Source organism: Schistocerca gregaria, chromosome 2 (genome assembly GCF_023897955.1).
Source record: "Schistocerca gregaria isolate iqSchGreg1 chromosome 2, iqSchGreg1.2, whole genome shotgun sequence".
Taxonomy (NCBI): domain Eukaryota; kingdom Metazoa; phylum Arthropoda; class Insecta; order Orthoptera; family Acrididae; genus Schistocerca; species Schistocerca gregaria.
In genome coordinates this window covers 434,668,393-434,682,316 of record NC_064921.1, presented here as the reverse complement: position 1 = coordinate 434,682,316, position 13,924 = coordinate 434,668,393, and the positions used below count along the sequence as shown (strand labels likewise).

At 42.7% G+C, this 13,924-nt stretch overlaps 2 protein-coding genes across 2 annotated transcripts in view; one reads left to right on the top strand and one right to left on the bottom strand.

Moving 5' to 3' along the window:
• The window catches only part of LOC126324969 (uncharacterized), a 96,723-nt gene extending 89,990 nt beyond the window's left edge, over positions 1 to 6,733 (top strand). Inside the window, exons 3-4 of the mRNA XM_049995133.1 lie at positions 110 to 271; positions 4,838 to 6,733. Coding sequence (XP_049851090.1) covers positions 110 to 271; positions 4,838 to 5,176 — 501 coding nt within the window. The 3' untranslated portion in view covers positions 5,177 to 6,733. The remainder of the gene's footprint in view (positions 1 to 109; positions 272 to 4,837) is intronic.
• The window catches only part of LOC126324953 (adenylosuccinate lyase), a 722,118-nt gene that overhangs the window by 526,058 nt on the left and 182,136 nt on the right, over positions 1 to 13,924 (bottom strand). The window lies entirely within an intron of this gene.

The following is a 13,924-nucleotide window of genomic DNA, read 5'->3' as shown; positions in this document are numbered from 1 at the left end:
TCCTAGCAGACTCAGAAATCTAGATACTGGATTTAGACTGGTCATGAAATACGAAGCCGGGAAATCTTCCAGGTGATAGAGGTTGATTAGTTGCTGACTTCTGTTGCAGGTGCTATCGTGCGCGTGCGCAGTGGTGCTGCTGCCGATGCTGGACGAGTGCTGGCGCATGCGCACGAGCGTCGTGCAGATGACGGCGTTCAGCTGGTACTCCTTCACGGCCGTGACGCGCCTTATCTCCTACCTCAACCGCGATTTCATGCCGCCCAAGATTGTGAGTACACACACTGCCTGCCACGAGTCACCACTTCCGCTTCCTTATCGCACTGCCGACTCGGGACAAATCCTACGCACACCTCAATTCTTAAACATTTCCACGGAGCTGTAGAGCCTCCAGTTTCCACACAGTTCCGCAGTAATGAGCACCACGTTATTTTTACACTAGTTGTTGCCTTCGTCGTTACCTTTCTCCGCAACGGGCACAATATGACTAACAAGCCAAGCACCACGGCTAGAAAGGATACAACCGAATAAAATGGTTTGAAAATATGGAGATAGATAGGTGTGTGTGTGTGTGTGTGTGTGTGTGTGTGTGTGTGTGTGTGTGTGTGTGTGTGTGTGTGTTTTCTCCCACTCATCAAGGTCATTTGCGTGTGGAACTGCAAATCGACATTTGAACGTTATCGAATCTAGACTCTACAGGCTGAATTAGCAGTACATGACTACTCTGTAATTCACTCTTCAGTGCTTGGCAAAGTCTTCATAACCGCCTTCAGACTATTTCTCTACCGTTCCACTCTCGAATGGCAACATTTTTATTGTTTAGAGTTACCTGTCACTTTTGGCGCCCTACATATACAATGTCTAAATTATTTTTCAGTTGGTTTTGATTTTCCGGGAATTTTAACAGGCGATAAGCGACAGCAGCAAACAATCTCAGTAGCTGCTCAGATTGTCTTTTAATTTGTTTATACTCGTTAGGAGCAGCAGAGGGTACTATTTGGCAAGAAGCTAAATATTTGCTTGAAACTATGTTAACACAAACAGTACACAGTCATTTTTCCAAAAACAGAAGAGCTGTGTTTTAAGTTGTCCTTTATTCATAATCGATGTACCAATATATGTAGTGAGTTTCATTGAAGTGATAAAAACATAGCGGAATATGGCAGTCGTAGCAACTATCTGCGTAATATTCGACTGCCGCAATGCGGATGGACAGAAAATTATGCACCAGATCCACGGAAGTATAAATACGTTCCATCCCGATGTGTTTAAATAACTTCAGTGAAACTCCATACTGGACTGCGTTGACGAATAATGGGAGAACGTACAACCCAGAAACTTCTGTGTTGGGAACTATTATTCTGTAAGCGCTGCGCATCTTAACGTATCACGTAAGTCCAAGAAGTATGGAGACTGGATTAACACAAAACAGAGAAACGTACAGCCCGTGATTTCAATAATTCAGGAGTGCTTCGTATCTCCCACAACATGTTCATAAAACCAAGTGAAACCGTCAGAAAAGCCTTTTTTGGGATGTTGTTCAACTAGCGCGTCAAATTAGCTTAAATATCGGTTATGTCCAATTCGTTGACCCTTCTTATGGTTTTCTGCACTTCGTCGATTTGTGTTAGCTTCATATTGATAACTCCGAATCTCGTCGCCCGTGATGATTTTTTCCAGAACAGAATTGCCTGCGTTTTGCATTTTAATCGATTAGCACGACTCCTTTTTTGTCCTGGGTCATATTGTACGGTATATACTTTGCATTCACTTTTCTCTTCTTCAAAACACTCCGGAGAATGTCCTGAATATGTGATGTAAATATATTGCTCCACTGTGACTCGTGTCACAACACCGTTGACGCACTAAGGCCACACACGTCCATTACATAACACTGCCTGTCCACAACTGACTCATCGTATGCACATCTATTGTTTACAGTAGTTAGTTCAAGTTGCCAACGTAGTTAAGATGTTCATATGCCAGGAATAAAATTACTACCTGAACTTTTTGGAGGGACTGTGTGTGCTATGTTGAAGAAAAAAAAAAAAAAAAAAGAAATGTTTAGACTTTTCCATGTAATACCTCACGGATGGCTATTGTGGATCTGATGATCACTGCTGTACACAAGTGGAAAATATTATAAATAAAGGACCTTGAAGGGTGATAGAACACAACGTCACCGGTCTATGAAATAATTTTTATTCGGTTTTAGTTGTTGGAGCTGAGGTCCTTATAGTGTGAAGCGCTTACAAGAAGCCACATCTTTTGTGCCTTGACTATGTGTCTGTCCAGTAGAGCTGCAGCGTGGCACGTCACATTTTGGAGGAAAGCAAATGCAACTGGCTGTGTACTCGCGACGCATGATGAATGACTAAGTATACTAGGTATAACAATAAGGCATCCCCTAACGTACATAAAATTTGGCGCCTACAAAAGACGAAAATATGTTACATAGGTATGCGTTCGGAAGCAATGTTCACGCTGGAAAGCATTACCAACACTCTTCAAAGTACTTTAACTATGGGAAAGCTATTGGAACAGAATGCACCGACAACCCCTCTATAGTTTGAAAATTTCGTCCCGCAAGCCCCGGTACATGCCCACATTGGTAAAGCAGCAAAAACAAGCAAAATACTCAGCGATGCATCGGAACATCCCCGTTTGAATACAACCCCTGTCTGTGTTAACAATGGGCTCTTTGAACACTTCATGTCAAAAATAGTTTCATATCGGTTGCTGGTACTAAACATTATGTCCCTGTGTATTTCCCAAGATTAACGTACTATGATGAGTCGTAGAAAACGAGTCCTGAAATGGAAATAAAACGTTCCCGGGCCCAAGTGTGGCAATAGGTTTTTTTACACACTGTACACCACCTCACAGAGCTAACTTCTGCCTTACGACATTTGCGGTGTTTTCAGGTCCTGCACGGTTCGGGGACGGATACAATAACCACAAAGGACTCCTCAACAGTTTGGTACCCACCAGCATGAATAAAGGAACAACATGTGTGTTAGTGTTCAAGAGGGGAATATACCTTATTGGTAATCCGATATCGACGTTTACGTTGGAAGTTTGACCTCAGTCGAACACGAGTGTGTTGTGGACTGTGGGCGTCCACTTCGATAAAAATCTCGCTGCTGCTGCTGAAAATGATTAATACAGCTGTTCTGGTAGGACGGATGCGTGGCTTCTAGGACACACAAACACAATGCAAGTAACAGAGAATAGTGGATAGTAAAATATATTACTCATCTTTGCCAACGCTCGTTACAGTAACTGCGGAATGCAGGTTTAGCCTATCTGTCCTGCGTTGACTGCAGTCCCATGAACACAAACTAGATGATATCCTCTGAACTAAAGTCGAAAGAAAACTAATCTTCTGTCTTCATGGAAGAACAGTTCCAAACTAACAATAATCAGTTAAACACTTAGGCAGGCGGTCTCTGTCCATACACGATCATTCTACTCACTGTTCTGTTTCTACTTAAGTCTAATCACTGTCTATCTACCGGCGATTGTTTCTGTCTCACTCGAAGAACGTTCTGCAGCCACTCACTAACAAGACTCAGACTGAGTTACAACTTGCTATTCAAACCTTTTGCTCGTGCACGGTTACTCAACCGTTCCTCTTTGTTCCTGATGGCGCTGCCGCTCCAGAGGACAGCGTGATTAGTTTGCGCGCGTCGATGTTCCTGCTGCTGCTGCAAAAGGACGTCCATGGTACTTCTGGTACCAACTGTCGCAAACTCTTCTTGTGTGGTATCTCAGTCCACCACAGAACGCACCATTTTTCGTTACAAATACACTACTGGCCATTAAAATTGCTACACCAAGATGAAATACAGACGATAAACGGGTATTCATTGGACAAATATATTATACTAGAATTGACATGTGATTACATTTTCACACAGTTTGGGTGCATAGATCCTGAGAAATGAATACCCAGAACAACCACCTCTGGCCTTCATAACGGCCTTGATAAGCCTGAGCATTGAGTCAAACAGAGCTTGGATGGGGTGTACAGGTACAGCTGTCCATGCAGCTTCAACACGATACCACAGTTCATCAAGAGTAGTGACTGGCGTATTGGGACGAGCCAGTTGCTCGGCCACCATTGACCAGACGTTTTCAGTTGGTGAGAGATCCGGAGAATGTGCTGGCCAGGACAGCAGTCGAACATTTTCTGTATCCAGAAAAGCCCGTACAGGACCTGCAACATGCGGTCGTGCATTATCCTGCTGAAATGTAGGGTTTCGCAGGGATCGAACGGAGGGTAGAGCCACGGGTCGTAACACATCTGAAATGTAACGTCCATCGTTCAAAGTGCCGTCAATGCGAACGAGAGGTTGAACAAAGGGAGTAAATCCACTAGTAAGTGTCTGGATACAATGGGAATTCAAATTGGATCATTAATTTCAAGTGGTTTTCATTCATCTCTAAACCAAAGACTATTGATACTTTGGGGGGGGGGGAGGAGGGGAGGGAGAGATCGTCATTGGAAACATGGCACCTGCATTAAGAAGGTTTCAGTTCAGACGGGTTTCGCTCTGAAATTTGAAGTTACTGTGCTCTTGACTGACTAGGGGTCCGTCATGGATTTTCGACTGAAGAAGGGGTCCGCCAGCTGAAAAGGTTGGGAAGTCCTGCCTTAGCAAATGTGAAGCAACATAGAATCTCAGAATTTTAAAGGGTACTAGAGCATGTCTGATGAAATTTACTCAGTGACGTTCTTACGTCACTTATGCATGAGCATCTCAGCTACTGCACACGATTGTGTAATCTGTTTTGTTTCTTATACTTTTTTCGAGCTGTTGCGTTGTTGTCGCAGGAGCGGCTGCACGTGATGGCCGGCGTGGCGCTGTTCTCGGTGTCGGGCGCGCTGGGCGTGGACGGCGCGTGGCGCGGCGGCCGCTGGGAGGACCGCGAGCTGGCGGCGGCCGTGCTGGCGCTGCTGGCGGCGCTGCTGCTCATGGCCGACGTGGCCGCCTCCTACGGCGGCGCGCGCGCGCTCGACCGCGACCCGCCGGCCGCCGGCCCGCCGTACTGCTCCGTGCGCTCCGCCGCCTCCGCCGACGACGCCGACGCCGAAGCCGCCGACGACGCGCCGCCGCCCCCCTACGCGGTCGCCGTCGCCAGCCGCCCCGGCTGCCCACCCGCGACGCGATGACCGCAGGCCGACGTCACAGCCTCCGCTGCTTCTTCTCCTCCTCAACAATTACGCTGCGCGCAACGCTACGGCTGCCGGATCTCCGGAGCTTACGCTGCGCAGCGTTCTACTGCCAAACGAGAGACTGCTGTGTACAGAGTTACGTGACATGTACCTGTCTGTGTTACGAAAGCACTGATTTTGCGTCCAGTGACATTTCCTCACAATCTGTGTCGAAAACGCTTAAATTTGAGATGTCTTAGTGCCCTAAATTCTCATCGCTGAGTCAATCACAACAGAGAGAACACTGCTATTGCGGATGTTTACACAGGAACACATTCACAATGACTTCATAGCCCACATCACGTCGGAAGGCGCAGGCAGCGCAGAAGGTGGGGAGAGTGTCATTAGCTCACGAGCCAAAGGGAGGACAAAAGCCTTCCATGTAGCCAACTAAGCTTGAGCAACTGTTGTTGGGGACACCAGAGATAAAACTATATCACCAGTACACTATGGAACGCATTATCGCCGTCGTTGTTCAGGGCGAGCCATATGGAGGTAAAACGTCCTGGCAGATTAACACTGTGTGCCGGACCGAGACTCGAACTCGGGACCTTTGCCTTTCGCTGGCAAGTACTCTACCAACTGAGCTATCAAAGCACGACCCACGCCCCTTATTCTTTCAGGAGTGCTAGTTCTGCGAGGTTCGGAGGAGAGCTTCTATGAAGTTTGGAAAGTAGGAGACGAGGTACTGGCGGAAGTAAAGCTGTGAGGACAATTCAAAACAGGGCCGCCTTCCGATGTGACGCGCGTAACACTCGAAAGCACGGTCAGTGGCAAACGCAATGGACTTCTCAAGTGGTAAGACGTGACCGAGAACCAATACTGACCGGTGGTGAATGTGTTGAGGACTAAGTGGAACCTAAGTTACCTATACAGGACGATAAAAAAGAAACTGAGCTGTATACGACGCCTCGAAGGACGTCTTTACACGACGCAGTGACACGTGCTTGTGAACTGGAAATCAGAAAAAGGATCAGTATGAGAAAGAACACCAGCCCAGTACGTGCAGCATCTCGCTGTATCAGGCAGTTATTCTGGAAATGAGACACATTACAGTGTGTAACACAGTATTTAGCTTAACTTAAATTCAGAAAAAAAAATCCTCTCCAAAGCTGAGCAGGAACATCAAGATACCAAAAGCCGTTTTCGGCAGGCGTAGCATTTTATTGCAGAAGAGTGTGTAGGTGAAGTTGTTCCCGCCTTGCTGAGGATGTGAAGATGATAGCAGTGCAGTGATTTCTACGTATTTGATGACGTGTAGACTGTGTAAGCAGCTTTTAGTATTTGAGAAACACAAATATGCTTGTGTTTGGCAACACTGTACAAGGCATATGATCCCTCAGGTTAAGGAATTGTCGAAACCGTCCTGTGATGAAATCCCTTTTCTGTGATTTTGATCAGTGAGTACTTAATGTGTTCCTGTACTTTGCTGACTGATTGTAGTAAATAATTAACTTATTTGTACCTGTTATCAATGTCATTTACAAAAATAAAAATGTCATTATTAATGTTTGACGCACTACTTTCAATGAATTTGGTAGGAACATGGATTAACTAAATTCATGAACACTGTAGCAAGGTGGTAGTCCTTTTTATTTGATTAATGAAAACAGGATATATATTAATCCACTCAAAAAAGTTTTTTTGTTACTTTATGGCATGCAGAGCCTGAAACTTGTTTTCTGCAGCTTTGATTGTGTTCAATTATTTTCCCCTTTACTCACTTTTCGTTCACTAACACAACCCATATCTCAGAAGACCACGTGCACAGTTCTCTGATCTGAAGGCCACAGTGGAACTCTTAAGTAAACGTAGACTATATAATCTGTGAACTCTGGAAGACACTTCAATTTACATCACCACCACCCAGCCTAGGTTACAGTACTTGATCGATGAATTACGACCAGCTAACAAATACAGTGTAAGTCCTCCTTTCGCGTTTCTATGATCAGCGTTGTAAACATACTTTGTTTTCGGTATGGCTAGGGCGTCGTACTGTCTGTACCATTCTATAAACTCTGCACTAATATTTACTTTATATCTTTGCTATATTCACTCAATATTATGAATGAAAGTTAATATTGATACACAATTTCTGCATTAGACTGCTTGATGTACTGCCATCGTGTAAGACGTTAAAAGCTGCACTAGAGAGTCTATATGGAACTATCACACTGAAAACCCATCGTACTTCATTCTAGAGACACCAAAGGTCGGCTTCCACGGCGTGTTAAGATACCACGCAATATGCTGCTGTTAGTAATGTATACAGGGAGCACCATGCTTTGAGTGGTGTAAAAGCCATGACTAATAAGATCAATGATTTCTCCAACAACATCAAATAACCTTCCATCAGGAAAGTGAAATGTGCTCAACGACTGTGTTATGATTTTCAAAATGATAGCGAGCGACAATCAGTCGTCGTTTCCGTTCCAGCCTCATTATGTCGGATCCAAATTTCTGCTAGTAACTAGCCATTATCAGTGCTAAAAAAATGCAAAGAGTACATAACTTATTAAATAACATATGTAGTATGAATTGTAATTTTTTTACACTATGCTCCGTCTACGTATTTCTTGTATTTTTAGCACTGATAATTGCTGGTTACTAGCCTAAATCTGGATCTACTTGAATAAAGCTAGAACGGAAACAACGACTGACTACTGCTCCTTATCATTTTAAAAGTCAAACATTTTTTTTTCCAATCATCAGTTCGACCAGCTGCCATAGTGGTGAAGGGAAGTGACTGCTGGTGACTCTCACAGTGCTGCCACTTACAGAATTACCCGCAGCAAAAATAAATGGCTGCAGAAAAATCTTCAGCTGCGTGAGGGCAACCCTGAAAGCGTCAATAATAGAACAAGAAAGTTTATCAGAACGCGAAGGCTTTGAGGCTTTGCTTTTTAGAACTTAGAAAAGAACAAAACCCAGAAAAAAGCAAAATACGAAGGAAGGTTGTTTATAGCTGTGAAATTACAACAACAACAAAATGTATTGAGAAGAAAGAAGACAGCGAACAAAGAAAATTCGGGGGAAATGACTTATTACAAGTGGTATGTTGATGATTAGGTGTTTTCTGTTTTAAATGGAGGAAAAATGAAATAGCTTTTTAGATTTGACAACAAAAACAGGGGGGGGGGGGGGGGGGGAGAAGAGAGAAGCATACCTACAGCATCTTCAGAAAAGACACTTGCTCACAATCTGACAATATTATAGAGGAGACCTCGTGCCACCCAGTCCCTCATAAGAAAGCAAACTTTTATGCGTTGTGCAACAGAGCGCTACGACTGTCACTCAGGAACACGAACTGTAAAGAGAATTTGGAGTTATTAAACAAGCTGGAACAGCAAATGGATTGAGGGCACCAGATGTCACGCGTATGTTTCAAAAACTAAATAACTAAGATAGTAATTAGAAAGGTACTCGTAGAAATAGGTAGAAAGAAATGTCTCTGTAGCATACAAAGAACGAGTGTCAAAGAATTGACAATTTTTTTCTAGTTTACCCGCACAGCATGTCAGAATGAAGAGCTGACTGCACACAGATTACGGCATAAACCCAGCAGAGGAAACAAGAACCAATGATATAGTAATTTAGGAGTATACAAAATCAAATGTACTATGCTCATATATAGAGCTGTCTGTTAGGTCAAAACTGAAGCTTGACTTTAGTCACGGCCTCGAATATCCCTGTTGCTGAGTGGCCGCGTTCTTCCAATTGAATCATCTTGAATGTTGTCATTTCAGCTTGAAATGAAAATGCCGTTCGGTCTGAAACTAAATATGAACTTTTATTAGTTCACTGAACGAAAGCAACACGGTTAGATTCAAATTGAAAAAAAACGCAAAACAGCACATACACAAAAGCGTCCATAGCGACGCCGCCAAAGATGAATGTTCTAGCAGACGCACTGATTGTAAGTGAAATTTCCAACACCCCCATTAGAAGCGATGCCTCTTAGTACTTCAGCTTCGAAGTCCAAATCCTTAGATTAGTTGATGATGTCTAGTTCTTGGCAGTGGCTTCGTCGTAGTGTCTGCGGGCATTTCTCTCGTTGAAATCTGGTCCACTGTGATTTCTCCAGAATCATTTATTTTCCCTCATGATATGATGTCTGGTGTCAATGTGTTTAGTGCGGTCTTTGTATTCTCTTGGCTTTGACAGATCAACTACACCTTTGTTGCCACAAAACAATTTAATCGGGCCTTCTTTTGGGTAAGGGGATATTTCTCTTTGCAGCCGTTGCAGCCAAAGTGATTCCTGACATACAGAAGCTAATACCCTGTACTCTGCTTTCTTCGTCGAGAGAGCTAGTGTTAGTTGTTTTTTGCTGTTCCATGAAACTGCTCCACATCGTGACAAACAAGAAAGCGGTGGTCGATTTTTTTATCTGCAGTGTCCCCATCCCTGCCAGCACATTCTGAATCCTATGACGCCATGGTCCTCACCTTTAGAAAATTATTGTTTGAAATTGTAGGATTCTTTTTACTGATTGCCAGTGGGGTACTCCTGGGTTAGTATTAAACCGACTCACCACTCCAGTTGCATAATAAATACATCTGTTCTAGTACCTAGTTCAGAATGCGTTAGGCTACCTATAGCTTCACTGCAATGCTGAAAGTTCTTTCACTGCAAGGGACATTTTTCATGGCTTTTCTCTCTCTCTCTCTCTCTCTCTCTCTCTCTCTCTCTCTCTCTCTCTCTCTCTCTCTGGGCTCATTTCACGAGCTAATACTTGACTGTCATTCAGTGGTGTGGATGGCGGATGGCAATCTTCCATGTCATATTTTCGTAAAAACCGATTTATATAATAGGTCTGGTCCAACTATTAAAGATCATGCTTGCGATATCTTGTTACTCGGATTCGTAGACAATGAGATACATCTCGGAGGTTTTTTCAGCTTTAAGTGTTCCTTTAATGCCATCTTTTTCTTGCAGATTGTTGTAAAAAATTAGCATGTCATCTACAGAAAATGCTACAATGATTATATATCTTCCTTCATTTTTGTCGTAAACACAAGTGTCAGCTGTGGATCTACTGACACTCAGGCTTAGTAGAGCTTTAAAGTTAAATGTTCCAACAGCGACTTCCCTGTTTAAGTCCTTAGACTGATTTCTCAAGGCCTGTTGATGCCTTCGTCATTAATTGTATTTTTCATGTACTTAACTGTGGGAATTTTGACATTTTGACACAAATCCCTTCTTTTAAGTGGCCTACAAAAAGAAAAAGTCACTGTATCAGAATGAGCAATGTCCAAGTCCTATTTCGCAGCTGGAATAAAAAATAAAAAAATATCTTTGTGAACTGTGTCGTATCACTGGCACGTAAATTCCTTCATAGAACAAACCTCTGATTTGTGCACAGCCCCGAACTACCGGATGAGCTTTGCGAAGGATTATTTGTAAGTATCTCTTTATCTTAAAGACCCACTTGACATCGATAGCTTTTTTGCCTTGAGGCAGAATTGCCGATTCCCGAATTTGATTTTCTGCTTGTGACTTCAATTCTTCCTGAATTGCTTCAATCAATTCCTGCGATTCCCCAGATTGCAGTGCTTGTTACAGAGTTGATGGTTCTGATCCTTGTGCGTCTTTAGTATGATAGGACGTATATTCACGCATCTTCTTCAGTCTGTTCGGGAAGATCTTCCGAGTATCTGTTGAGGTGGTTCAGAGTCTTCCTTTATTTCGACTGAGCGTGGGTCTCCTGAAACGACATTTTCTCCTGTGGCGTCCCTTCAATAGTCTTGCGCCTCATTTGTGAAGGGAATAAATATCTTGTTTGGTTCCTCAAATGATCATGATCAGATATTTTTGTCTTGTCACTACTCTTCTAATCTGTTTGTTCATTAAAAACTACACCTCTTGCTTCTATAATTCTTTGAGGAACAGGACTGAAAAAGCGGTATGCTTTACTGTCTTCGCTGTATCCGGTAAGTATGCACTGAACACATTTCTTTTCCCATTTGTACCTGTTGGTTTTCGGTATGTGGACATAAGCATTATCCCCGATTAATTTCAGATGTCGGAGGTCAGGTTTCTTCCGTGAGAAAGCTTCCTCTGTCGTTATATTGTTCGAAGCTTTTGTTGATTATCTGTTAATAAGATAAACCGCGGTGGAGACTGCTTCTCCCCAAAATTTCGTACATAATTCCGCGTCAAATAGCATACATCTTGCCTTCTCCACCATAGTTCTGTTGATTCTTTCTGCTACACAAATTTTTTTCTGGATTATGAGGAATTGTTGTTTGATGTCTAAATCCCACATCCCTTAAGAATTTCGTCAGTCTTTCGTTTACATATTCCTTTCCGTAATCAGTTCGTAATATACATAGTATTGCACCTCTGATTTTCTACAAATTTCTTAAAATTGTGAGTAATATCAGATACGTGGCGTTTATTACGGACAGTGTGCAAAAACTCTTTCTCGAAAAATCATCAATCAGAGTTAGAAAACATTTAGCTCCCCCATTTGACGTAGTTTGCATTGGATCAAACAAATCTGAATGAGCCAACTCCAAAATCCTTTTAGCTCTAGGGAAGGAAACTCTAGTTTGCCAACCTTCTAGGCACATAGTATACGGAGTGTCGATGGCTCCTTTCTATGCGATGCCATTAAGCAAACCTTTTCGTAATTCTTCCATCGCGTCTGAGTGTAGATGTCCTAATCCTCTGTGCCATAGACCTGCATCACTAGACAAGGAAGCGCACTTTGCTTCAACATTGTGATCACTTGGTTGATATAGTCTTATACATTCCGCTGATTAACGAGGTTGTGATCTCAATTTCTTCTACGTAACACGAATTCGACAGGTTGTATCATCAAAAATGATCGGGCGGTACTGCTTTGTTATTTTGCTGTCGGAAAGAAAATTTGAACTCAGTTGAGGAACATAGAGCACATCTGTCCCCCTATGTTTGTCGTCTCTCTGCACGCTTGTGCTTCAATATGCGTGCATCCTGTTCCTTTAACGGGTAAATTTTCGTCGTTAACCACGACCACTTCTGAATTGGGCGCTGACGCTGTTAAAAGTCAAATTCACATGGGTGTTTTGACACATGTGCTAATTCAGCAGAATCCACGTACCAGTTTCTTTGTATAGCTTTAGCAGACGCTGACATTGTTAAGAATTTCTAAGCATCAGTAGCTTTCACCGCAGATTTTACGCTTGCCTTGTTTTCATTGCAACAGTTCTTCGCTGTGTGCCCATATTTGTTGCAATTGCAACATCTCGGACTGTAATGTGGGTTGCGGTTGTCCTTTTTATTTGCTTGAAGAGCTGCGTCATTAAAATCTGAATTGCCGCACTTGTCATCCTTCACTTCCTGAAGTAATTTGTTTTTAATGGCATCACCCGTTATCGGCTACTGGAATTCTCTAAACCCACTGTCATTGATTTGTACGAGTTAGGCAGCCTAACTAGCGGTAAACATCCTACCATTTTGTCTTGAACTTCAAAGTTAAGACCATTTGATTTGGTTGACGTTGTAATTTTTCTCCATTCATACTCTTTCACAGACAAACGTTTCTTCACTACTATAGTTAAGTGTTCTCAAGAAAGCTATTCTTCGATAAAGTCCTGAGTCTTCATAAATTTGTTTTAATTTATCCCAAGCTTCTTTCGCAGTTGAGATGTTCTGTAGGCGCATATAAATACCAGGGTCAGCTGATAACATTATTTGAGCCCTTGCGGTACGTATCTTAATTTCGTCTTTGATCTCGCCCATTGCCCACTGCCGTAATTGTTCGTGTTGTACATAAGTTTTCAATGCAAACTTCCGTGTGTTGTAGTAGATTTCCTTTTAGAAGAACGAAGTGCTCGGACCGAGAACGGTGTAAGACAAGGACGCGGTATTTCTCTCCTACTGTTCAATTTATACATCGAAGAAGCAACGACGGAGATAAAAGAAATGTTCAAGAGCGGGAATAAAATTCTCAGTAAAAGAATACCAATTGTAATATTCGTTGATGACACTGCTTATCCTCAGTGAAAGTGACGAAGAATCACAGGATCTATTGAATGAAATGAACAATCTAATGAGTAGAGAATTTGGATTGAGAGTAAATCGCAGAGAGACGAAAGTAATGAGAAGTAGCAGAAATGAGAACAGCGACAAACTTAACAGCAAAATTGAGGATCACGTAGTAGACAAAGTCAAGGAATTCTGCTATCCAGGCAGCAAAATAACCGATGACGCACGGAATAAGGACAACATAAAAAGCACACTAGCGCTGGAAAGGAGGGCATTCCTGGCCAACAAAAGTCTACTAGCACCAAACACAGGACTGAATTTGAGGAAGAAATTTCTGAGATGTATGGTGCACAGCATTATATGGTAGTGAAACATGGAGTGAGGAAATAGAGAATAGAAAGATCTGAGGCACTCTGCAGAATCGGTGAGGAAATGGTTATATGGAAAATATTGACAAGAAGAAGGTACAGAATGATAGGACATTTGTTAAAACATCAGGGAATAACTTCTACGGGGCTGTTCGGAGTAAAAACTGTGGAGGAAGACGGAGGTTGGAATACATCCAGCAAATAACTGAGGAAGTAGGCTGTAATTGCTGTTCTGAAATGACGAAGTTGGCACAGGAGAGGAATTCATGGCTGGCGGCATCAAACCAGTCTGAAGGTTCGTGACTCGTAAAATGGCACTCTCCAAATGAAAGACTGTTTCTTCCATTCCTTACTTATTGATTCA